The sequence below is a fragment of the Rutilus rutilus genome (assembly GCF_951802725.1).
Source record: "Rutilus rutilus genome assembly, chromosome: 13".
Taxonomy (NCBI): domain Eukaryota; kingdom Metazoa; phylum Chordata; class Actinopteri; order Cypriniformes; family Leuciscidae; genus Rutilus; species Rutilus rutilus.
In genome coordinates, this window is record NC_140218.1 from 13,747,389 (window position 1) to 13,771,547 (window position 24,159).

The 24,159-nt window shown below is 36.5% G+C and overlaps 3 protein-coding genes across 3 annotated transcripts; all 3 read right to left on the reverse strand.

Moving 5' to 3' along the window:
- Positions 1 to 1,094: 1,094 nt before the first annotated feature.
- Positions 1,095 to 4,062, reverse strand: hoxc9a (homeobox C9a). The gene is made up of 2 exons (XM_084429206.1): positions 2,839 to 4,062; positions 1,095 to 1,775 (listed from the first exon to the last, which is right to left on the reverse strand). The coding sequence occupies exons 1-2, from the start codon at positions 3,404 to 3,406 to the stop codon at positions 1,531 to 1,533; spliced, it is 813 nt and encodes a 270-aa protein (XP_084285332.1). The 5' UTR covers positions 3,407 to 4,062; the 3' UTR covers positions 1,095 to 1,530.
- Positions 4,063 to 11,052: 6,990 nt separating this feature from the next.
- On the reverse strand, positions 11,053 to 14,273 carry hoxc10a (homeobox C10a). The gene is made up of 2 exons (XM_084428868.1): positions 13,418 to 14,273; positions 11,053 to 11,447 (listed from the first exon to the last, which is right to left on the reverse strand). Exons 1-2 carry the CDS (start codon positions 14,160 to 14,162, stop codon positions 11,173 to 11,175), a joined length of 1,020 nt encoding a protein of 339 aa, XP_084284994.1. The 5' UTR covers positions 14,163 to 14,273; the 3' UTR covers positions 11,053 to 11,172.
- A 6,063-nt stretch (positions 14,274 to 20,336) lies between these two features.
- On the reverse strand, positions 20,337 to 22,936 carry hoxc11a (homeobox C11a). Its single transcript, XM_084428711.1, has 2 exons — positions 22,063 to 22,936; positions 20,337 to 20,756 (listed from the first exon to the last, which is right to left on the reverse strand). The coding sequence occupies exons 1-2, from the start codon at positions 22,892 to 22,894 to the stop codon at positions 20,524 to 20,526; spliced, it is 1,065 nt and encodes a 354-aa protein (XP_084284837.1). The 5' UTR covers positions 22,895 to 22,936; the 3' UTR covers positions 20,337 to 20,523.
- Between the last annotated feature and the right edge of the window lie 1,223 nt (positions 22,937 to 24,159).

Consider the following 24,159-nt stretch of genomic DNA (forward strand, 5'->3'; position numbering starts at 1 on the left):
GACAAACACCACCAAGCTCCAACAGGGTTGTAAAACTAGCATTTTTGTTTTAAGCCGTAAACGTGGTCGGTCGGGCTTTGAAATCACAGCATCCTGTTCGTATTGTTAAGGCCCACAAAAAGGCAATTTCAGTCCAGCGTAGAACGCTAAACATTTGAATTTTAATTAGGCTATATCTATACCGCAACTGCTACTCGTAGCCTATATAAATAAGAAAATATTAACATCAGATGATTTTAAGAATACGCCTGTGCGGTTACAGACAGTAAGTTAAGAGGGGTGAAAATACAAAGGTGACTGAAACAATTTAGTCATAAATAAAGAACGCTCAAATTACAGGACAGGTCCTTTTAAAAGATTTCAATTTAAGTTCATACCCCAAAAACGCGCAGTCTACATTGACTTCAAAATCAAACCATTTTTACATTTACGGAACCCCTCGGCCAGATTAAAAAAGCCATTATTGTTGAAATGTATATTTTTATTTGATATTGTTGTTGACATTTTCATAAAATATGTATGTGTTTTGTGGCTCTGACATGTTATCTGTAGGCCTACTGCAGATTGAAATCTTTTTCCTCCGAAAATTGTCATTTATTATTGCACAAATCATTTTTAAACTATAATAATAACGATGTTTTTATTTAAACGTCAAAATAATATACAATTTAAAAATAAGGAAAAATTGTTTCAGTGCTTGGAAACAGGCTTGCAATTAAATACAAAAATATGAGTAGCCCATGGCACGGCAGTGGATGAGGCCTTCCACAGGCTTTTCGGTATGTTTTTTTGTGGGATGTGTAAATTTGATATTTCGACTGTTACACACTAACTACCTCTTTGGCCATTGTGCACTTACTCCATCCTTGAAACTTTTCACATGAGAACACTGTATGTGTAGGCCTAATAACTGGATTGCATAAACTTAACTAATTCCTGAAAGCTATTCGCTGCAAATATATGTCGTCATTGTGCGGTCAAATGAATGAAATGAGACACAAAAGTCATATTAACATGGTTGTATATATTTGAATATATCTACAATCTATAATGAAACTCATTTACAGTTTAAAGAATGTAAAATACACAAACAGGTACATCAGAAACAAACTAAGCACATCGACGCAAACACGTATATTTTTAACTACAGAACTGTTATTTATAAAATACTCGGCTTTGAAACCTCCTAAAAATAATGGAAGCATAGAAAAGAAACAACCACGTAGAGAGCATAAATTAGGAAATTGAAAATAAAGTAGTTCAAGTATTTTCTCTCTGAAACTTCGGGCCACTTTTTGTGTTTGTGAGTAAAGAAACGTTATGTAAATCCAAACTACAATATTAATATGACTCAATCCAGCATGGTAAAATTACGCTTATATTAAATCATACTTCACCAATTTCTCAAAGGATATCCATATAGGATATTTTTGTTTTCTCTGTTCCTTTTATAGGCCGCAACTGTTAAGACTCGTGATGATACTAAATTATGGTTTTCCTTCAGTCTGTGTCCGATTAATGACTTTTGGTCTATTGTTCTTTACTGTCGTTTTTTTCCTTGTTCATTTTCTTCATCTTCATCCGTCGGTTCTGGAACCAGATTTTGACTTGTCGCTCCGTTAGGTTCAGCACCCTTGCTACCTCATATCGCCGGTCTCTTGTGAGGTACATATTGAATAAAAATTCCTTTTCGAGTTCGAGTGTTTGATACTTGGTGTATGGACAACGCTTCTTTCGAGTTGAGCGCGCATGGATCCAGTTTGCCACAGGATTATCTGAAAAACAACGCATAAAAAGTATGATTAGGTGCTGCTGTAAACAAATACGCTGAGATTATTATTGATCCAAGTCTTTTCTTTCATGATTATGACAGCCATAACTTAATGTATTAATTTATGAACTGTAGCACCTAACAACACTTCTCATTTTGGCAAGATTAATCTTCAATTGGTTAGGCTTTATACGTGTAAATAAAAAGTCATTTCATATGAAGTCTCCCTATCTCTGTCTATTTGAAATAGCTTCGCAAACTCTTAGGAGAGAGAAATGGCGCTGTAAACTAGTGAATGTATCTAGGCCTATTTGCTTTATAGGCCCATAAAAAAGCAAAGGCTTGTGACTCAAGCCTTCACAAGTCTACGCTCAAAGTTCTGCTATGCAGTGAATGCACTGTGAACATTCCACGTGCTGTTTATCGCTGTAAATGCTAGGTTTGATTTTTTTTTTTTTAAATGTAAATTATGTTTAATTGAATAGTTCGAAACACCAGTAGCCTACCCGTTTTTACGTTTTTAATTGGACATTTCAGTAGCCTAGGTATGTTGTAATAAGCTCCATGACAAGCACAACTCAAAACAAGCAATATTAGTATTTATAGGTTATAATAAAACATATACAGTTGAAACCCAAAATTAGGTATACGAATTCTTAATTTGTATGGTTAATACGCATCCTCGCTTTTCAAACGCCTGAATTGTTATTGAGCCAACGGCAGGCTAAAATGATACATTTCCACATTAAACAAAACACAGTAGCCTATAACAGTATCATTTTAGAATTAATGATAATGATAATGGTATGCGGCTATTTGTAAACATCACATGCTACCTTCTTTTGCTAGACTTGGCTTTTTAGGAGAGTTTTTATAGCTCGTTTTACAACCCAATCCTATGGCGTTTGTCATCAGTGGATAGCCCCAAAGCAGACTTGAGTCGGCCGAGAGGATGAAAGAGTATAGAACTTGGTTTTACGACGGACAACAGCCAACCACCAAGCAAACGCAATAAACTGAGAAGCATCCCATATACCCGGTTGTAAACAAGAATAGCACTAACTTACTTGGGTCTAATTCAAGCTTGTCGTCTTTGTGCTTCCCGGAAGACAGAGTCTCCGTCTCAGGCGATGGTGTGTTCTGCTGCTTTTCTCTAATGTCGACGGCGGAGCAGTACAGATAATCCGTGTAAGTGCGTCCGTTCGAGCCCAAAGTGTCCCCAGTACGGGGATCCTGGAAGGTGTCGGGCTTCAGCCCGTAGTGCCTGCTATTCCCTGCATATCCTGGAAAAGACACGGTGCCGGGAATAGGCTCCAGCCAAGTGCGAACGTACCTTGAGTCTGTGCCTAGGTGAGGTTGGTGAGTGTATGGATGGTAAACCACTGACGACTGGGAGTGAACAGGGGCCCACGAGGTAGTAAAGACGGGTGGTTTCGGGGCAAAACTGCAGGACGGGTAATCCGCGCATTCCGGTACCAGGGTCGTCGGGCGTGAGCTGGAGGATATCGGACCAGTGGCTGTGAAACGACTCGCCAGAACATCCTCGCTCTCATGGTTGATCAAGGAATCCACATAATAATTACTTATGGGACCCGTAGCCGACATGGCGATGTTTCCCTTCTCTTTTACATGCATCCGATTATTATATGGAGTGTATGTGTACTTTTTTATCTGACCGTAGAACAATCAAGACAGGTAATTATTTCAGAAAGCTTCCCCAGCTGGGATTGGACGCCTAAGGAACACGTGATTGCATTTACCCCCTGAAAAACTGCACTGCAGATCAATGCGCGCTCTCTCCTGGAACAGCAATGCACTTCGAGCTTGCAGTAGGTTGCTTAATACTAATATTGTCTTTTTGCATAAAGCCTAAATATATGAAGATGATGTGTTTCTAATATATTATGATGCAACTGATTTGTTATTTGTAGCCTTACAGAGCAGCACAGTGTGTGTTAAGGGTTTTTAAAAGGGCACTATTTTTTTGTGTAATCAATCTCTGTCGAGGGAATGCTACTGTGCTGTGGCTAGCCTTGTGCGCATCCCTCACTGAACAATGTTATTTATTAAAACAATTAGAAAAAAGAAAAGGTTGTTCATTTCTTTCTCAGTTTCACTATTAATTCTATATAATTGGAACGGACCCAATGGATTCATTTTGACAAATATACGGCTCCTGTGCTGTCTAGAGGGTTGCTTTTATGCACTGAAGTCCTATTTTCCTCTAGTTTCAAATAAATACAATTGGGATATCCCTCATAAAATGGAGTTTTAAACAAATCGGGGCGATGGGAATAGTAAGACGCCTGAAAACGCACCACAACTGCGGCTGTATTCGTCAAGTGGTCGTGCATGCTTTTATGTCCTTCAATAAATTTTTACGAGGACCATTTGATTGTTCATAAACGTGTCGTTAATAAAACTGCAGTTGAGTTCCTGGTATAACGTAAAACCAACACTTCGCTTGTGAAAGAAGTCTCATCAAACCTCTGTCGAATATAGGCTACAAGAAGAAAGACGAGTGACTGTTCACAAACTCCATTATATTGCATGAGAGAAAGGTTTGAAAACGCTTATTTAAATAGCAATTTCATTGCGATATTTTTGAAAAGGCAAATGCATAATACATTCAACAAAAGTTTTGTAAATTCTATATACTTCTCTTTCTTTACATTTTCTGTTCATTTATTTAGCAGTTTTTTTGCGATTCTTTCGAACTTAATTCTAGGTGTAATACGAGGCAAATAGTATTGTTAACTGAAAATAAAATTATACTAAAACTGAAAGGTATGTGAAATAATTGTGAATATATTTTTTCCCGAATTATTTGGTTTTGTAATTTCGAATTATGAATACTGGCGCAGACATAAACAAAACATTATTTTTTCTTTAAATCGTTAAATACTTTAACGCCATACTCTTTTCGTGTAGCCTACAAAATAACACCGTTTGAACATTTTATTAAATATGTGTGTCATTATATTTTAGATTTAATTTTTCTTCTAAGAAAATTGCGAAATTTGGAAACAGCCTATGTTGATTTTGGTCTGCAGTCATTGTCAGTGTTAGGCCCAGTATGAAACCGGCCACATGAGGTCAGGCTTTTTTACCGCCCTGTTTTCTGTGGGAACACCAGACATTGTCAAAATATAAACACACCAAATAACATAATACGCGGACTCTTCATCTTACTCTTGTATCGCAAATATTAAAATATTAAATTTCACTATGTTATATTAATTGTTTACAGAGACTCGACCCAAAGTAATGAGTTTCATCAATGTACTATTTTCATTTGTAAAACAACTTAAGTTCTTGATTTAACAAAACAACTAAAATCAAAAAAGCAAAATATAGCCTACTGAATTTATGCTTTCATGCCTTTCCCTTTATTCATTATGTGTTTTATAGGAAGGCGTGGCAGCTTGATTATGGCGTGAATCTGATTGCTTCTACTTGCAATAGACGGCATAGGCAATATAATTTAGATACTCTGAACAAAAGTGAAAGTGAAATCGTTAGAAAGTGTATTAATAATTTATAGCCTTGATGGGAGGATGCAGCTTATTGTGGTATCAATGCATCTAATCAAATTCTTAGAATAATTACATCGTGGCATGTACAAAACAAACAAATATATGTAATCTAAAACGTTCTTTAACCACATTTGTAAATGACGGCATCATATCTATAGCCTATAAAACCTTTATCGTGTTTCCGAGGGCGTGGTACCTGATCCTAAAGTCGTAGTTCACTCACTGTTGTTCACTTACGTTTATTTTTAAATGAATGTCTTATTATGGTGTTCTAATGTTGTTAATGATACGTGTATAACGCTATTTGTTTGGCAATATAATGTTGTTTTTAAATAAATTAAGCATTATCAAAATAAAAAAATAAAACCGTGTTTAATTGTTTGACTGTTCTATGAATGTTTTTGAAATTTCTAAGTGGAATTTTTATCTTTTATTCCTAGTTGTATCTATAATTTCTGTCAGGTATGATATATAATTGGATTTTAACATTAATTCGGTGAATAACAAGGATGTTTTCTTCACAAAATATTTCAGATTCATATAGACAGAATAGCAATTTTACTACGCTCTCTCATTGGAACAAGGAGATATAATTTATAAACGAGATGTTCGCTATGTGGTCGCATTAATTTATACATTTATTGATAACGACCTTGTGATTTAACAGTGTAGAAATCTGCAGAATATAGTATTAGCTGCAGTCTTGGCACTGAAGCTGTGCAGGGTGACTCAGGATAAAACTGAGCTTTACGAGCTCACTCACTCTTCTATCCATCCTTACATTTAGCTTTTAGAACATCACCGACTTTATACACATTTGCCAATAATAGACATCTTTAAGATACTGAAATTCACAAAGTAGCATATGTAAAATATAGCACTTTAAGGAGCAATTATGAGCTGGTTATTCACACATGATCCCACAATAACGCATTTAGTCTCGTGTGACTATAAAAAAAAACAATATAGCTTCATAATATACAAATACCATTTGCTTGCATTAGCATAATTTAATCCTTTTAATTGATTTTAAGTCGTCATTAAAAAACATCAGAGTATACCGTCCTTTCTGAGACTACAACAGCACGGCAGCATCATTGCTAATGCACTTTGATTTACGGGAATCTCTCAACATTAATCTCCAGCTTCCTATCTGTTTTTAAAATTAGGCTGCTTTTTGATCGACTTCAGTATTTGTTTTAGTACTGCATAGTAGGCCTATAGCTGGGGAAAAACAGCACACCTAAAAGTCAAGAGCAGGTTAAAAATCAATATTTTATTTGTTCTTAGTTTATTTCAAGCGCTAGCATTTTTATTTATTCAACTATTTATTTGTTTTTTTGTTTTTGTTTTTTGGTGTGAAGTATACTGAGTATTAGCCTATTTAATTTATTTACTGAGTAGCCTTTATAGCGCCACTGCGCCTAAAAATAAAATTTTGTTTTAACCACAAAACGGTGTCGTATGGATATCAATATAGTATCTTCTCAAAATCATCCCACATAACTTCAATATGTTATGTATAAAAATATGGTATTTTTTTTCTTTTAAACGACCTTATGTGCGCCATGGTCAACGTGAACATCACAATACACTATACTCTATATGTTATCCTTTTTTTACTATTATGCGTCAGATATCTTTGTATTCATTCACGGAGACGGGAGGATACAAAATAAAGCAAAATGTTCACAGTTTATCAGTTTATCTACAGAAGTGGTAGACATAACTCTACCATACAGTATTATATAAGTAGGCTATCATTGTTTCCGGGGAGCAAAAAACTAGTTCAATTAATATAGCCTATTGAGTTATTGCTTGTGTCCAAGTGAAAACACCAGCTAATATAAACATTTAATATTTTGGGGTATAAGATTCAATTCATACTTTGTTGTAAAAAGCAGAGTAAAAGATCTTTATTTAGCAAAGTAACTTGCCTTGGATTAGAAACTCTTTCTCTATTTAGCTCAAGCAGCAATCAAACCTGTTCCGGACAAACTCGTACCATACAATGCAGAAAATGAGGGCGAAATGACAGTTTCCAACATGAATGCAGTATAGCTACATACAAAAATGAATAAATAATAATTTACATTAATTCTGTCAAATTGTACACGTGTGCTGAAACTGGCCTTTAGGTTTCAAATAGGCTAAAATAGTATCAATCAAAGGCACAATGTAAAAAACAAAAAACAACAACTAATCAATATCCTCATTCAAGCCCCCTGAAAATAAGCAGCAACCATAATCTGTGTTAAATTCTCATCCCAGTATCTGTGTGTGGACATCTATTCAAATGTTTACACCACAGGGGTTTGCCATTGCTAATGCTACAGACAGGCCCAATGCGGAATGTGTCGCACATATACAGTACTATATGCTTCTGAATGCAAGCCAGCAATTCAATATATTATATATATATACACACACTGAGCAAGAGTAGGTGTTTTGACGTCTACCAATCCTTAAGCTATTTGAGGATATTGCCGCTATATCCGCATGCTCGGCGGCAGTGTCCTGTGGGGCTATTACGCGTGCTGTAAACTCTTTGTTGGTGACGCATTCCAGAGGAGAACCCCATTCACTCAACTGAATGAAAATGACTTTGGATTCCAGACTGTCTCCTCCCGTCGCAAAACAGCTGAAGGGAGGGGAGGGGGTTAAGAAAACAAGCATATCTGGTGAAATACAAAGACTATACTCTCCCAGGAAAAAGGAGAAGTCGCTGATGAGGCCCTTTACAACTAACAACTTTCCCAAAAACATCATTTAGCCTAGTATTTACACATATTATTTATATGGTTTTAGGAGGCATTGTGTCCTTACTGTACAGTGTAAATAAAGTCACAGCACAAATACTGAGATTTCCCGATTTCTGATTTGGAGTGACCCACAAATGTTGACTGATTAAAAAAATTATGATACATTTATTTATTTATTATTTTTTAGAAATATTCAAGTTTCAAAAAACTGTTTCTTCCATCTTCCAGACATTAATCAAAATGCACATTAACCGCCTACAAATCTTGTTCTCTTTCTCTGCATTTCTGTTGCAACTAAAGCATCGTAGGCTATGCTAAAATGTTTTACTAATTAATAAATGTAAATGTAGAAATAACTGCAGAATTTAGAATTAATATGATGAGTATAAATTTAAGACAAGCTGTGTGTGCGTGTGTGTAGGCCTAGCATATATATATATATATATATATATATATATATAACACACAAACGATTTAAAAAAAAAAAGTCTGATATGGTAGACGAATATCCGTGAAGGAACCACACAGGTTCACTGTTTATAGTGCACGGAAGTTACAGGTCAGACATTGTTTGCCTTGGATACTAGCCACAGTAATTCTGCTGTGGCAACGCTTTTTAACGTTTAGCATGTGCTGTTACTACTGACCACTACTACTGCTCGTGTTGCTGTTATAGCAAGTGTTTAAACGTTATTTTACAAATGCAATTTTGCTATTTGAGCCAGGCTATTTATAGCTTAAAAATGGTGTGGTTGGGTTGGGTTGGGCCACATGTGGGTGTAAAGTAATGTGGCACTATTTCAAAAGAGATTTTGTAATTGTTGGGTCACGTTTCTGAGAGTACAAAATCAAAGCAGAAAAAGTGTCTCAAATTTATAAAGGTAATTAGTCTCATACATACACAAACACAGTTACAATTAACTACATGGAAAGAAATTCATAGCTGATAAATGTATAATTAATAGCTGGAAAAATAATCTGCACTTTTTCTGTCCGTCAGTCCACAATTTCTCTGTTTCTGTCTGTAATTTCTTTACTAGCACCTCAGCCACTAACATTTCTACTGTTAAAAGGTGGCTAACACACGTTGGGACATATATTGGAATAAAAGAATAAGCCATAATAAGGAACAGTCTAAGTTTGCCCCATAATGTTAACGGTCCTTTCTCCCTCTGAGAGACTAAATTCTCTTTTACAGCCCGACACACAAAGGCGAGCAAAAGAGAAAAAGAGCCCGCTGTGGCTATAATCGTTCAGTTCATTTACAATGCCATTTGCGGAAACTTCATTGCACAGGGTGTAATTTAACGGCAATTGTCGCCCTTGATGAAGACGAACTGACGTAATCAAGGCAGTTTCTTGTTGTCGAGCCAGGAAGCCAATCCCAACAACATGAAACTACCTAGACCACGCACCAGCCGCGCGTAACGGCGTTATCCACAGGAGGAGACAAACAACAAGCTCTGCACAGATAAGTAAGGGTTTTATTCCATTCCTCAGAGCCTCGAGCGCTAATTTAATCAAACCTCGTCTGTTGTGTTTCTATGGCCGAGAGGCCATGGCTTTTGGGTAGATTTGAGAATGAACACCAAAATGAACACCAATTGACATTTCTATAAACCAGCAGGCCTATTGCTATTGCTAAAAAGAAATGTCTAACCCATTGACAAATTTCTAGCACGCAATAAGTACAGATATTAAAAAAGAATGAGACTGTCAAAAGAGTTTCCTGTTGCTTTTTTTTTTCAGACCTAAACGCACCTGTAAACAAATCCTTATAATAAAAATAAATTTGTTGTAAAAAGATTGTCCTTCAGAGGGACTGCAAATAGTTGAAATTAATTTATTACACATAATGTTAGTATAACTTTAAATTGTGCTTGGAAGTAGCATGGGGCACATTATCCACAACAGCACTCTCTTAACAACAACTGTCAGAAGCACAGAGAGCAAAGTCCACTTGTCAAGAAATGCGCTTATAACAAAGCTGTTATCCATGCCAGCGCGTGAGAGTATCCAGAAAAGCCTCCCTCAGCTCAATAGGGGGAAAAACAAGGAAAACGTTATCCTACCTTGAACGTTCTGCACACGGTCTGATTAGCATCGCTCATAGGATCCACTCATTCATTCACCGCTGCTGTAGTTCTTTCATTCTTCCGTGTTCAGTCCATCGTATCATAGCGTTCCATAACTCCATAATGAAAGGTTCCTGGTTCCAAAACAGCCAGGCAGCCCGCAGAGCGCGTCAGTGAGGCCAGCACATTGCAGTCCCGAGTATGTGAATTAGCCCTCCTCCACTCACCTTTTAATGCATCTTTACTGCAGCAGCACATTATATTTGCAGATCATAAAATCCACCCCCAGCGCTTTCCAGGACCGTCATGACATTACAATTTTATGACCTTGACTTACTGTGGTCACCTGGATAATATTTAAATCAACGTTATGAGTCTTCCACTCATACTCAAAGTGCTATGCACTTTCTCTTTTTGCCTCTCTTCCCTATCTTCACCCAAGATTTCTGTCATCAGAATACAGGAGAAAATATGCAAGGGGAAGGACATACCAGGACATAATATTTTCCCACCCCCTGTTTTATTTTTCAGCCTCTCGAGTTAAACATCAAATTGACAAATACACGTCAATAACAACGCATGCAAAATACAGAGTGCGCGATGTATACGACACGCGCACTGACAGCAAACAAATTAAGCTAAGACATCCAAATAGAAATCTCGCTTTTATATTCTGTGTTAAGGGTTTTCAAAATTACAAATCTGCCACGAATATTTGCACCAAGCGTCCTTTTCTTCCGCCACTGTCATATTTACAATTATTCAGTTCTGTTCCACAATGATAAATTAGACTCGGGTGTAATTGTAATCTAAATGTAAGATTGTTTGCAGGATGTTCCAGTTCCTTTGAAATGAAAGTCATGGGCCTTTGCTATTTTATATTTGTATGTGTGTATGAGAGTCTGTGAATGAAAAGGGATAAATGAGAGAAGGGAAAAAAGAGATTAAAAATAGAGAGGGTCTGAACGTGGGGAACGCGAGAGAATATGCATTTTTATGATTTCTTCTTCTGTCTGTTTCTTAAGCCCTCAGTTGAAGCTATAGCCTGTTAGCTCTCGGACGCGACTTTCTCTGTTGAGCTTCTTTAGCTTCATCCTTCTGTTTTGGAACCAGATCTTGACCTGTCTGTCTGTGAGGTTGATACTCTTGCTGATCTCCAGACGGCGCTCTCGAGTCAAGTACATGTTGAACAAGAACTCCTTCTCCAGCTCAAGTGTCTGATACTTTGTGTAAGGACATCTCTTCTTGCGTCCACTTTTCGCTTTTAGCCAGTTCCCCGTTGTTTTTTCCAATTTAGCCTCATCTGCACAAGTAAACAAGAGAGAGAGAGAGAGAGAAATAGGTATGCCGGAGTATGCAAGATAACAGAACTGCATGAGGCGCTGCAGGTCCTCGTTTGAACGTGTTATTTAGTTTAGTTAGATTTTTTGTTTTGTTGGTTTTCCCACAAAATATTCATATTTATATTCTTTGTTCTTCAGAATAAAAGTTATGCTCAATGTTCTGTACTAAAGGTCTTTGATCTAATGGTTTAATCTAACCTGGCCTTTTTCTTATGCAGTGATGCCGTGTTCCTCAATTTAACATAGGCTATCTGACATTTTCTTTGATGCATTTTAAATGATTATCTATAGCCTATGTGTAGCCTATACTTGCTTGGACGGACTACATTTCCGTCCAATTTCACAAGTTCATTTGTGTGATTTCAGTCGGTCATCGGCCTGCAATTATTTTAAATCGAAACGTCATCCACCAAGACAAAAACAATGATAAACATACAATACTTTGCAAATAATATAAAGTAACATAACAAATATTTATTTTTCTTTTTTGGCTGAATTATCTCGTTAGATTAACTAAACAAATTAGCCTAGACTTAAAAAAAAAAAAAAAAAAAAAGGATCAGATGGAAGTGTGAATAAGTGTGTTATTACTGTAGATTTCAGAAAATTTCATAGACTAGCCTACTTACCAAACATTTTAATAACGGAGATTAATCAAACAAGAAAAGAAAATAAGAATTATAGCCTATAGGCCTATATATATAACCTGACTTTAACTTGCCTACAGTTGAGAGCGATGCAGAGCTTTGTAAAATAAATGAAGATATATATATATATATTTTTTTTTTTTTCGTATCTTGTCAGTTACACATTTATTTAACCACATTGATTTAATTAGGCTATTTAAGGACCACACAATGATTTCAAATGTCATTAATAAGATTTTAATGAAGAAGTTTACTGACATTTTATTACGACAAAATACAAAAACAACATTATAAAATAAGCGCTAAACATGTCCAAATAATTAAACGTTTAAAATATTTAAAATAGACATTATTTACTTAAACGGCTATTGTTTTTTCGTTAAATGCAAACAAAATTTTATATAAATATTTACCAATATCATCAAGAAATGATGTAGTCTTTTATGATTCCTCATTTAAACCTGTGTATATATATATATAAATATAAAAACAATAACAGAAAATACTTCAATATATATTGTGGCATGCGGGGAAAACGTCATTTTCACTTTTTCACTCTAGTCTACACTATTGCGGGCAGAACTACAACCAACTGGATGAAGTGTAATAAAAAATCTAATTTAATGAAATTTAGCTGATTAGTGTGAACTGTTTTGTTATGCTGTGCTTGGATGGATGTATTTTAGAGCGCACCGTTAAGTGCACCGCGTGTTAAGTCCAGTTTATATCAATGCCAAGACCCATTTTTATTTTTTTTAACGGTGTTAAATGCCGTTTCATTTTTAAGCACACATGATACTGTTTAACAGACGAAGATCCAATCTGGGCCTGTAAGAAAGGGCCTGAACAGTCGTCTGTGCAACAAAAAGGTCTGCAATTTTGACGTGCAACTTGGATGTCCGTTTACATGTTGTACATAGAAGGAAGCACGCTGTTATTGCGTGTCTGTGTGTGTTTGTGTGGCAGAGCAGCCTGGTCTCATGAAAATGCGTCTCTATAGCACGCATTGTGTTTATCGTGTAAATGAGTTTTTACGTGCATGATACGCAGTTTTCGCGTGCATTTGATATGCACTTTATTGCGTGTAATACACACCACTAATCCTAACCAAACGTATAATACACACGCACCCCACACCACTACTAAACCTACCCTAAACCTACCCATGCGTATCCTATGCACGTAAAAACGAATTTTCGCGTATACATTGCACGATAAACACAATGCGTGCTATAGAGACGCATAAGAGAGAGAGAGAGCGAGAGAGGGGAATTAGTTATCACCTTTCAATTCGCTTTCGGAATCATCAGAACAACTGTCTATTTTTGCGACACTCTCCTCTTTTCTAGCCTGTCTCTGATCCATGTCGTCTTCCTGCGTACTCCCTCCCTTGTCTTCTGGGTCCTGCCTTGCCTTGCTGCTTTTGACATATGCATCTGCTGCTAGTGCCTCAACAGGCGTGGATATTCTGGGAATTGGGTTAAAGTCCGAGGCGAACTCATCTCTTCCATGGTGGCCCCTTTCACTGGCGTACACCTGGCTCCGTCGGAAATAATCGGGGGTGGAGACGGCGCTTTGATTCGGGTGGCTGTTATTGTCTCCCAGACGGATGTAGGTGGATTTCTCAGCGGACTCCTTGGCGCTGTCGATATCAGGCTGGTAAAGACAAGGAATCGCTTCCTCTTTCACATTGCTGGCTGGAAAGGAACATGGATGCAAAGGCTGGGCAACAGGTTGTGAGCCTCTGTAAGTTTTAGAGCCTGCGATCCAAGCGTCCCGCTGCGACAGGTAATGTGAGTGCTGGTAACTGCTGAGATGCATCCCACTCTGCTGCAAGTCATCCCGTTTGGAGAGAGGGGTACCAACAATACCAAAACTACCCATCATGGAGCAACCATATTCTGCAGCCGGTTGCATATACATTCCAGAGTTAGTTGAATAGCTCTCACCTCTGAACGGAGATGTTCCTCCCACCAGCGAGTCCATCAGGAATGTGTTGTTGGCTGCCACGTTGTTCGGGCATGACATTTTGCAACTTGGCTCGTTTTTCTTTTGATTCAAAACAATCTCCTTTATGCCGAAGAGGATAAGGACAGTAGGACGCTGACATCTTTTGGGGGGGCGAAAAATATCAGCAACATAATTATGGATTCAAGGCGCTTTGTCATGTGATTTTCAGACCAATAGGGTTTTGAAAGTGGCCTTGATGCGCCAGACCGTCTTGACGTCACTGGGGTCAAGTTGTTGAAAATATGTGGTACAGCATGGAGCAATGGCGCCATCTAGCCGATTTTCACGGACAAGGAAACCAACAACAGAACAAAGAACAATCGTCTTCAGATATACAGTTACGTGGCTTATGCGTCTGCAAAAGAAAAATAGAGAGAGGCAAGTAAACTAAACACTTCATGGAAATCAATGGCAAATTTCACAAGATTAGTTAACAGAGGAAGGTTAATAGGCTACCACACACTTTTACAAGTCTGCACATGTAGGCTCTGTTTTCAAAATGGACATTCAATTTTATAGAATAATGCCGTTGTTGACACGTTCTGTCAATGTTCTTGTCTATCTCGACACACACTACTTAATCCATTCCTTGTTATTTTCGCTCTTTTACAAATTCCATCAGGGGGATCAATTATATATTAATTAAATTAAATATTTTGTTATATTTTAGTTTTAGGTTTTATTTTGTTTTGTTTTTTGGAAAGATGACTGCTTATGTTTTCGCCATTATATTTTTCTGTGTAATTTACTTTATGTAGGCTAGGCCTAATATAAAACACGAGGAACCAAGGATTAATTTAGAAAATTCAAACGGCGACAATAGCACATTATATTTTTTAGATTGTACAGAAATTATCTTACATTTATACATACATTTAAATGTTTATCTTAAATGCATTTGTGATCTTCAACGCTGCATATAAAGCAACAAGGAAACTTTTAAATAATTAAAAGTGAATAACATGCTCTGAATTGTGTATCTCAGCCTGTTTATTTAGCCTACCTTTATGTTAGCGTTAGCTGTGTGCGTTTTAGTAAGTGTGTTGATTTTTTCTCTCAGTCACTTAATTATATAGGCTAATAGCCTTATAAACCTGGTTTTATTTGGTACATTTTCCCCAAAGTCTTTCGTCAAACCGGTGTAGGCTAATTTGTGTTTCTGGATCCAATCATATTTCCTCTGATTCCTTGTAATATACACACACTACATAAATATGTTTTCCGATTTTAGCACACATTTTAAATTAGGGAAAAGGTAAAATGATACACTTCGTGTTCGGCAAGGTCATTACTTTGCCGTTTTACCAAACTGCATCGAGGAATGAAAAAACACTATGGAAAAACACGTAAAAATACGTATTTTATGTACTCTGTTTGGGTCATTTTTAGTGTTGCTTACTACAATTTATATAATTTTAAACATTTGTATTAACCTTTGGACTTGAATGATCTTTTCTATGTTTGCTGGCCAATGCATTTCTTAACGAGGTCAGACCCAGCTAAAGACATGGGGCGTTGTTGTGATTGGTCTGTTCACTTGTCACTCAGCCTTTTAAGACAAACAAATACACTCTCTCATGACAGAATATAAACGTATAGAGTTTATTCAATGCGTTGCATGATCTGGTCTTTTATGTACACCAATATTTTTTTTAACATTATATTTTACGTATGTAAATGTATATGTTAACACTATTTTCTAAATGAAATGCACATTATTCAAAGGGATTAATAACCTGTGTTCGAAAATATGCATTTATCAAAGTATATATAGCCTATCCTATAAATCTGAGATTGTGTGTAATTGTCTACAACTTATATAATTTGTATTGTATAATTGCATATTAGGTATAATTGCAAGTATATCGGAATTACAAGTCAATGTTGAATATAGGAAACTGAAATTTAAAATAAAAATGTGTCTTAATGAATTACAGGTCATGCTGCACCCACTCGCGCAGTGACTTTCTGATTCCAGATGTCATGACAATGAAAACGTATTCCAGAAGTTGCCTACATTTACACATTTAAACTGTAGTAAATATTGTTCAATATAATATTATGTTTCGATGAGTATTGTGTCTAGAAACAACGAGAGAGTCAAATGAAAACATTTAAAATGCCTGTACATTATGGATTATGGACAGATGTATATTATTTAAATGTAATGTATTTTTAGTGTTGCAGCGAGAGTACTTTCTTAAAAAAAAGTTATTGAACAAATGTACCATTAAACTGTATTTACTTACTGTCGACTTAAATATGTAAAGTCATTGTCTTAATGTAAGTAAAGAGCGTGATCAAATGTTTTTTTTTTTTTTTTTTTTGTCCCTTATTTCAGAACAGCTTATTACATAGGATGAAAAACGACAACAACGAATCAAAATTACAAAAAATAAAAATGAAACCGAACTGGTCTATGTGCTATTTGAATGATCTGTTTCTCTTTTTGTCCGTGTGAATGCCGAAAAGAACACATGGAAGGCTTTGAGGCTTTTTAATAGTATTCTCAAACATTCCCTTTTCCTCTATTGACGTTTGTGATAGGCTACTATTAAATGTCGACATGCAGCTGTTACTGTTAAACAGCTAAAGCTAATCCCCTTTTCTTTCGGGGCTATATCACACAGAATATTGAATTGCACAACATTCACGTTAATTGCAGAAAACAAAAGAAGTGTATGTGAAAAAAATAATAATAATTAGGAATAGCTTTTTCACACCCACTCCATATAGTATAAAAATAATAATAATAATAATTTTTTTTATAGTTGAATAGATCAATGTTTTTGAGCAGGTATTGATTTCTGATAATTTTTTAAGGGTCATTACATGCACTGTGCTGTAAATTGAGCTAAAACGGCACAGAAAAGAATAGTCGTCAAAACGACTTTGGAAAATGAAACAACACATCCAGTTTCACCACGTAGGCCTCTACGTAAGTCTGTTGGCCTTGAAACGAGTAAAAACAGAGTAGGATATTCCGTGCTTGTTTGGGATCTAAAACCACTCATAAAACATATTTCCAATTTAAAGAGACCCGCTTTTTAACCGTTTCCCTTCACCAAACAGGCGTCCAGCCGCAGAAGTCTATGGAAATTTATGGTTGATGCATGTAACGTTTTAAAGACATTTATAAATCAGAGACTGGTAATCGGAAAGCACATCAGCATTATATTAAATTTTAATATCACGAAAGACCATACAAATGACTCGTGGGCACCAGTGGCAATTGTATTTACAGCTTTTCATCACACACAGGAGAGCGGAAGTAAGTATAAGCATTCAATGAGTGTTAATAGGCTCTGTCCAAAGTAGCCTACGCAACTGTACGGCTTGCAGTAATCTTTCAGACCACACATATTGGAAACTGTTGTCACTTCCAACAGTCCAACATTTTATAAAATCTGATGCCAAAAACATGTCTGATTTTTTGTGTTATTTGTCAAATGGGACACTTGAGCATTATAGGCATAACAGAAAATATTAGACTCTTGACATTCTCTTGATATTTTTATGCAAATATGTTGATTAACTTTGTAAAAAATATATAGCCTATATATATATATATATATATATATATATATATATATATATATATATATATATGACATATGCTTCGGATAGATTATGTTGCATGATGGTGACTTAAAAGTAAAAATTGAATCCAGGTTGTATTTACATCCAGTGGTAACTCAGTCCACAGTCATTATGCTGATGCCTCCTAAGCCTCCGCCATTTTCCTTGTTGCCAACTAAGAGCGCCTTCGAAAGTGTTCCATTTCGCTCTTGCTTTCCGTTTAGCAGATATTAGGCTACTATATTCGATTCTGAACAATTACCATATCCACACAACGTCTTACAACAAAAAATAATTTGTTTTGGAAAGTCGCATTTATGAATCGAATCAACCCACGACACGAAATGAAGATTTTATACTAGTCATTGTTCAAAAGTCTATATGCGCGGATTGCTTTGGTTTGGTGGCGACAGTATCTCCGGCGTTTGATAGGTGGACGGTCCAAGTTCCTACTCCTTAGTGTGACGACGCAAGAGAATGGAATTCAGCAAATTTACTACGTCACTGAGCCAGGGCCAAGGTTGGTGGGTGTGACAAGAAGACAAGCCTTCCAGCCTTGATCCTTGGCTATGCCCCCACCCGCCATTTCTCTCCCACAGTACAAGCGAAGATCAGTGGCAAAGTATCATCTGTACTATCACATCACACACACATACACAAGTAACAAGTCACTACATTGGGAATTTACAAAGGGACAAATGTGTTGAGTTTTAATACAGTTAACTGTGTTTAAATCTCAACAATAAATCAGTACACTAATTCAGCTCGCAAGGGACCTCCCCTCCGTTTTCGATTCACGTTCAAGCATCAATGCATATTTACTCCAATCTCTGTTTTAAATCTGTCAGAAATCTATTTCCTGTTACCCGGGAAAAGTCACAACCAAGCAAGCTTAAATGGTCAAGAACATGCCAAAATGTCATACAATATTTCAAGCATGAAAATATTACATTTTACAGAGACAATAAAAGCGTATTTAATGGGAGTGCTAAAACTGGAAAAGTTACCTGCTGTAGTTTAATGTGAGAGGTCAAAGTGTTGCTTCTTAGACATTCCTTGGTCCTTTCCCACTTGCGCTGATTGGTTCTGTTCTGTTCACCACGTTTCCTGACAAAAGGGGCTCCTTGATTCCACTTTATTACAATAGGTTAAAGGTGAAGGCCTTGACATTATTGAAGTTCAAAGACAACTTTTAATTTCTTCATACGCATAAGTGCCAACTGCACACTTGCACGCCTTATGAGCCCACATGTTGTGGCAAAATCCATGTAGTGTGATCACATATAAAACTGCACATGGGGACAACATGCAATACCAATATCTCACCTCTGTTGGGTTTGTCAGGATGCATGCAACTCAGCTTCTTCTGAACAGATTATTCCATGTGGGCGATATCGTTTGATAGGGGTTTTTTGCACCTATAGACAATAAGGGTTCATTTTTAAACGTCTCAGTTTTTTTGTCCTAGCAGCCGGACTTTCTTGTTTACTATTTACTGCGGAAGTGAACACCATTCCCCTCGAACAGACGGTGCAATTAAGTCAGAAAAAGGCAATTTAGGGCCCTGACTTTATTGCAGTGTCTAGACTACAAGAGTGGCGATTCCATTTAGAAGGTACTAAAAGTCGTTACCGAAATGCTCTCTAAATTTTTGACGTGTTCAAGAGCAATTTCATGCATCCCTTTCTTAGTCACTTTAGACAAATACACACATCTCTAAAATTCCCTAAATGTTAAATATTTTTATATTGAACAGTTTTCATTGAAAAACAACCGATATAGCTTAATATCGATACACTTGAACGAACGTGTGGAAGGGAGACGACGAATATAGAGAGATAGAGCAAGAGAGAGGTATAGAGAGTGAGTTTTCATTACTTGGCAGTGGTCAGTTTATTGTATCTTCTCTCAGATCTCTGTTTTTACTGCAGTGTTATACACATTCCCACAATTTTTACTTCACCAGACTACCTTGTGTGTTTTTAAAATCAAGTCACAATTGACATATACCAGTTTATCTTTATTCGCGTTTATTTTTGATTAATATATAGTACACAGGCCAATTCGGATCGCTTAATAATCCTTCCGAAAAATGAGAACTTTGGGCGTACAGCAAATAATTTAAAGAATCGAACAACAAAGCTCACACGGCTGCAAAGGCAATGTAAAGAACAATAGCAGCAGGGATAGGGTGAGGATACTCAAAATAACATTATATTTACATTCACGAATGCACAATGCATATTCTCTGTACAAGGAATACAATATTACAGATTGTACAAGTCACAGTTCTAAATGATGAAAACATAAAAAAGTATGACATCTCCAGATTTAAACCAGAGTCGAGTGTATGTGTTTTAATATACATATATACAACCTTAAAAGGATAAATGATACAATTTTATAATATATTATAGTAGGCTATTTTGAGACCATTTTCAAAGTGGAGATTTCAAACATTTCACTTAAAAGAGGTGTCATATACATTTTGAAAAAAATGTTGTTACATTTTTGAGAAGTGTAAGTTTTACTTTGTAAATCACAAACTAGAAATGCCTGTTTATATTGACACTTTCTTAGTGTCGATATAAACTGCCATTTCTAGTTTGTGATTGACAATTTGGATTTTCTGTCCCCAGCCTCAGTCATTACAGTCATGTTAACCTTTAAAAACGTTTTTAATACTGTTGCTGGCCTTGAAAAAAAATTCTAATATTGTAATTAGAATAATGGGGATATTTAGACATACGTAATTTGAGTTTGCAGAAATATGAAATAACAGACAACGCCATTTCAACAATTACAGCAACGGATTCCCAGAGAAATACTGCAGGCGATCTCTGCTTAATTTCTTTTCTTTCATTCTACGATTCTGAAACCATATTTTGACTTGTCTGTCAGTAAGGTTTAACATTCTAGATAGCTGCAGCCTTTTCTCCTTGTTGATGTAAACGTTAAAGAAAAATTCTCGCTCCAGTTCACGAATCTGAAACTTGGAGTATGGACATCTCTTCTTTCTTGTGCGCGGAGTACCTTGGGATAATAATAAAAAAAAAAGACATTTTAAATGATTATCTTATACAACACTTCCTGCAAAAAAACAGAATGAAAAGCACAACACATTTTTATTTTTTATTAGTATTGAAAGTGTGTTTGTAACCTCCAGTGTCACCAAATGCCTATGGATAGCATCTAAGATTACTGATATGAGGAAGCAGACACAACTAAGTATGTCACTCCGATGCAATACTCTAATATCTACAGCCGTGGAGAAATCTTATAAAAAAATCTAAATGTATATATATAAAAAAAGAAAACAATATTATTTAACATTTGGCATGTTAAACTCGACAAAAACGTAAACCAATGAAGGTTCTTGAATAAAAAATAAAAAAACTTTGTTTTTTACCTTGTGAACTTAAGTGATTTTTTTTTCCTGTCTATGCATTTTCCCTGATTTTGGATAACATTAGGCTAATTAATAAATGTGTTTCACAAATTATAGAACACATGACGTGAAAATGTGTTCTCTTTGTTTTTTGTAATACTTCAAACAAATGCATCTTATTATGGGCCTGAGGTACTCTCCCTTGTACATGGCCGTGAATGTTAGCTTCTCTTCTGCAAGCTAAAGCCTACTTATAGTTTGAGAAGCGCCGCAAAAACAAATAGCAGAAATCTAAAATATCCAATGATGTCTACTGAAACGTAATTACGACAGTTCTGATTGGCCTTAATGTATATTTTGTGGCAATCCAAAAAGAGAAATACCTCTTTTAAATTTAATTTCTTTCATTTTTAGACAGATAGATAGATAGATAGATAGATAGATAGATAGATAGATAGATAGATAGATAGATAGATAGATATCTGACACTGGGCAAGCACTAACATTGTGGTCATTGACTATATACATCAACCCTACGGTAACTCAAGTCACAGCACGTTTAACAGCTAATAAGGACTTAGTTTACATTCGAGCTGCTAAAACAAAATTCACAGTATGCCAAAAGTAATGTTCTGCCCAATTGGTTTTTACCCCCGACAGCTAAACGAGAAAATCCGTTGCAATGCTCAACGCAAGTTCATGATCAAAGTTAGCATTTGTCACAATAGCGCGCTCTTAAAATTTCACAGACTCTGGGATAGTAGCGTCTGTGTATAACATCCTCTTTTTTCAAAGCGCTTTCCCATCGTAAAAATTCTTTTCGTTGGAGGAAAGAGCTTTGTAGGTTATAATAAAATCCTTTGAATGCTTATAAAACTCCACATAAAATCTGACCGACAAAACACCGGGCTAGTCCCTTAACCTTTCCCCATTTACAGCTTCGGTACCTACTCGAATGGCTGCTCTTGCTCGCGTTCCCGTCCTTAGTAGCTGCTGAAGTGCACGAGCCCGAATTGGTATGTTCCTCCTCATCCTCTGGGTCCTTTTCCGGCTCCTGCGCTGCGGAAACAGTTGTGGCTTGTTGGGACGAAGTCTCTAATTTGTTCATCTCGCTCTTTTGTAAACAATGTTCTGACTGATTGTCCGTGCTACAATAAGCGGTTTCAAAAAAGCGGTCAAAACCTTGAGGGAGCACGTTGTTTTTCCCCACGCCGGCGTAGAAACCGGTGGAAGGGTGGCTAGAGTTCGGATGATGCTGGTGGTGGTGGTGGTGGTGGCTGTACACACTCTCGTTTTTCATGAGCATTTCTGTCATGGTGGATGGCGGAAGACAGTCTCTGTGCACCAGGTCTTCTCCTGAGTAGCAAGATGCATAGTTGGTTCTGTGGTGCCATTTGCTGGACGGGTCCAGACCATAGGAAACATCTCGCACTGGTTGCACTTGAGATAGATTTGTGGAATAGGGGTATGTGATTTGTCGCGAGGGCCCCTGTGGAAGGAACGAAGAGACGGCGGAAAATTCTGGAACGTAGTAGGTGCAGCTGGGGAGGTAGATGTTGGAGGCACAGCCCGTCCTGTCCCCGAACTCGGACGTCCGGTCTTTACGCGTCTGGGAGCAGAAGTTGCCCAGATTAACAGAGTTAAACATCTTTCTCCTGTAGTCCGTACTACAGATATGATGTTTTGGATTCGGGCTGCAGAAGGAGAAAATTTGGGAAGGCGAGATGACGCGCAATCCGTCTAAGTCGCCCCGCAACACGTGATCGAAAGTAGATATTGTCATATATCAATTTGGAACACATGGATGCGTAGGAGTGGTTCTGTTGGGTAAGATCTGTGAAATTCAAGCGATTAGTTCTCAAATCATGCAAAACCACGTTAAACAGTAACATCTTTTGTTTATTGTTTTAATCCGGTTTTGCAAGAACGAAGAGAAGTATTTTCTATTTATGTGTACGTGTGTTGGAGCCTGTGTAGGTATTGAGTAACGCTGATTTTATGAGTCTGAGGCAACACAATTATATGCTTATATAACGTTACAAGTTCTAATCTAAGACTTTCGCATGTAACAAAACTATTACAACTTTAAAAGAAGGATAACTGGTATGATTTATTATTCTGTTGTAGTGTTGATTTCTGCACTGCTTATATTCAAGGGTCGAGTTTTACCGTATTGTCAAGATGCTTTTGTTCAAAAACATAGAATTTTATATTAGGCTATACCCTTTAATATATATGCGTTAAACCTATAAAGCATATATATTTATTCACGGTATGGTTAGCAAACATGCCTTATAGATGTCACGTGTCAGCTCCACCCAATTCTTGAATATAGTCATAGAACATTTGTGAGTTTGTCTTTTTTCCTTGCATATGCAGAAAACGATATATGCACCCGGAGATTTCAGTTATTGCTTGTATAAACACAAAGTTAATGCTGATGCTTTAGGCTATGTTTGTTTTTAGATGTGGTTTAATTTTAAACCGGGGGAAAACTTTTCTCTTGGTTTTAATCAACGACACTAAAAATAAAAGCTATGAATAATGCCACTTATCATAAAGGATGACTCTATCGTGAATGTAAAACACTGTCTTTTATCAAAGGAAAAAAATGAAATAAAATTATGTGTAACATACTATTGTGTTCGACCTTCCTTACACCCAGCACTACACGTTTTGGTATTTAATATGTGCAAAGCACGTCAAATGATCCCATGGATATTTTAAATCTCTGAGACCATTTTATGAGAGGCATCTGTTTAAGGAAAAACATACTATCCAGTTTCAATATGTACCCTCCAGCGTCTAATAAAACAATCCTAAAATGTTTTATTTTTGTTGCAGAATTCGGATAAATACTAATTTTAAAGAAAAATACTGCTTTTCATTTAAAACTCATTTTTAATAGTGAAAGATCTATACTCTACACTAACACATTCTGCTAACACTGCAGACCATGCTAATCTTCTGAAAAACATTTCAGTAGTTTCAGTAGTTGTATCACAAACTAATTCGTGAAATAAACTATAATAATGAAAAAGTTCAGTA

Bases quoted from the DNA above. Each gene is read 5' to 3' on its own strand.
- hoxc9a (XM_084429206.1), bottom strand. From the start codon at position 3,406: ATGCATGTAAAAGAGAAGGGAAACATCGCCATGTCGGCTACGGGTCCC. The intron at 1,776-2,838 runs GTAAGTTAGTGC...GTTGTTTTTCAG, and splicing joins CAAGCTTGAATTAGACCCAA to ATAATCCTGTGGCAAACTGG.
- hoxc10a (XM_084428868.1), bottom strand. From the start codon at position 14,162: ATGTCATGCCCGAACAACGTGGCAGCCAACAACACATTCCTGATGGAC. The intron at 11,448-13,417 runs GTGATAACTAAT...TTACTTGTGCAG, and splicing joins TTCCGAAAGCGAATTGAAAG to ATGAGGCTAAATTGGAAAAA.
- hoxc11a (XM_084428711.1), bottom strand. From the start codon at position 22,894: ATGACAATATCTACTTTCGATCACGTGTTGCGGGGCGACTTAGACGGA. The intron at 20,757-22,062 runs GTAGGTACCGAA...TATTATCCCAAG, and splicing joins GAGCAAGAGCAGCCATTCGA to GTACTCCGCGCACAAGAAAG.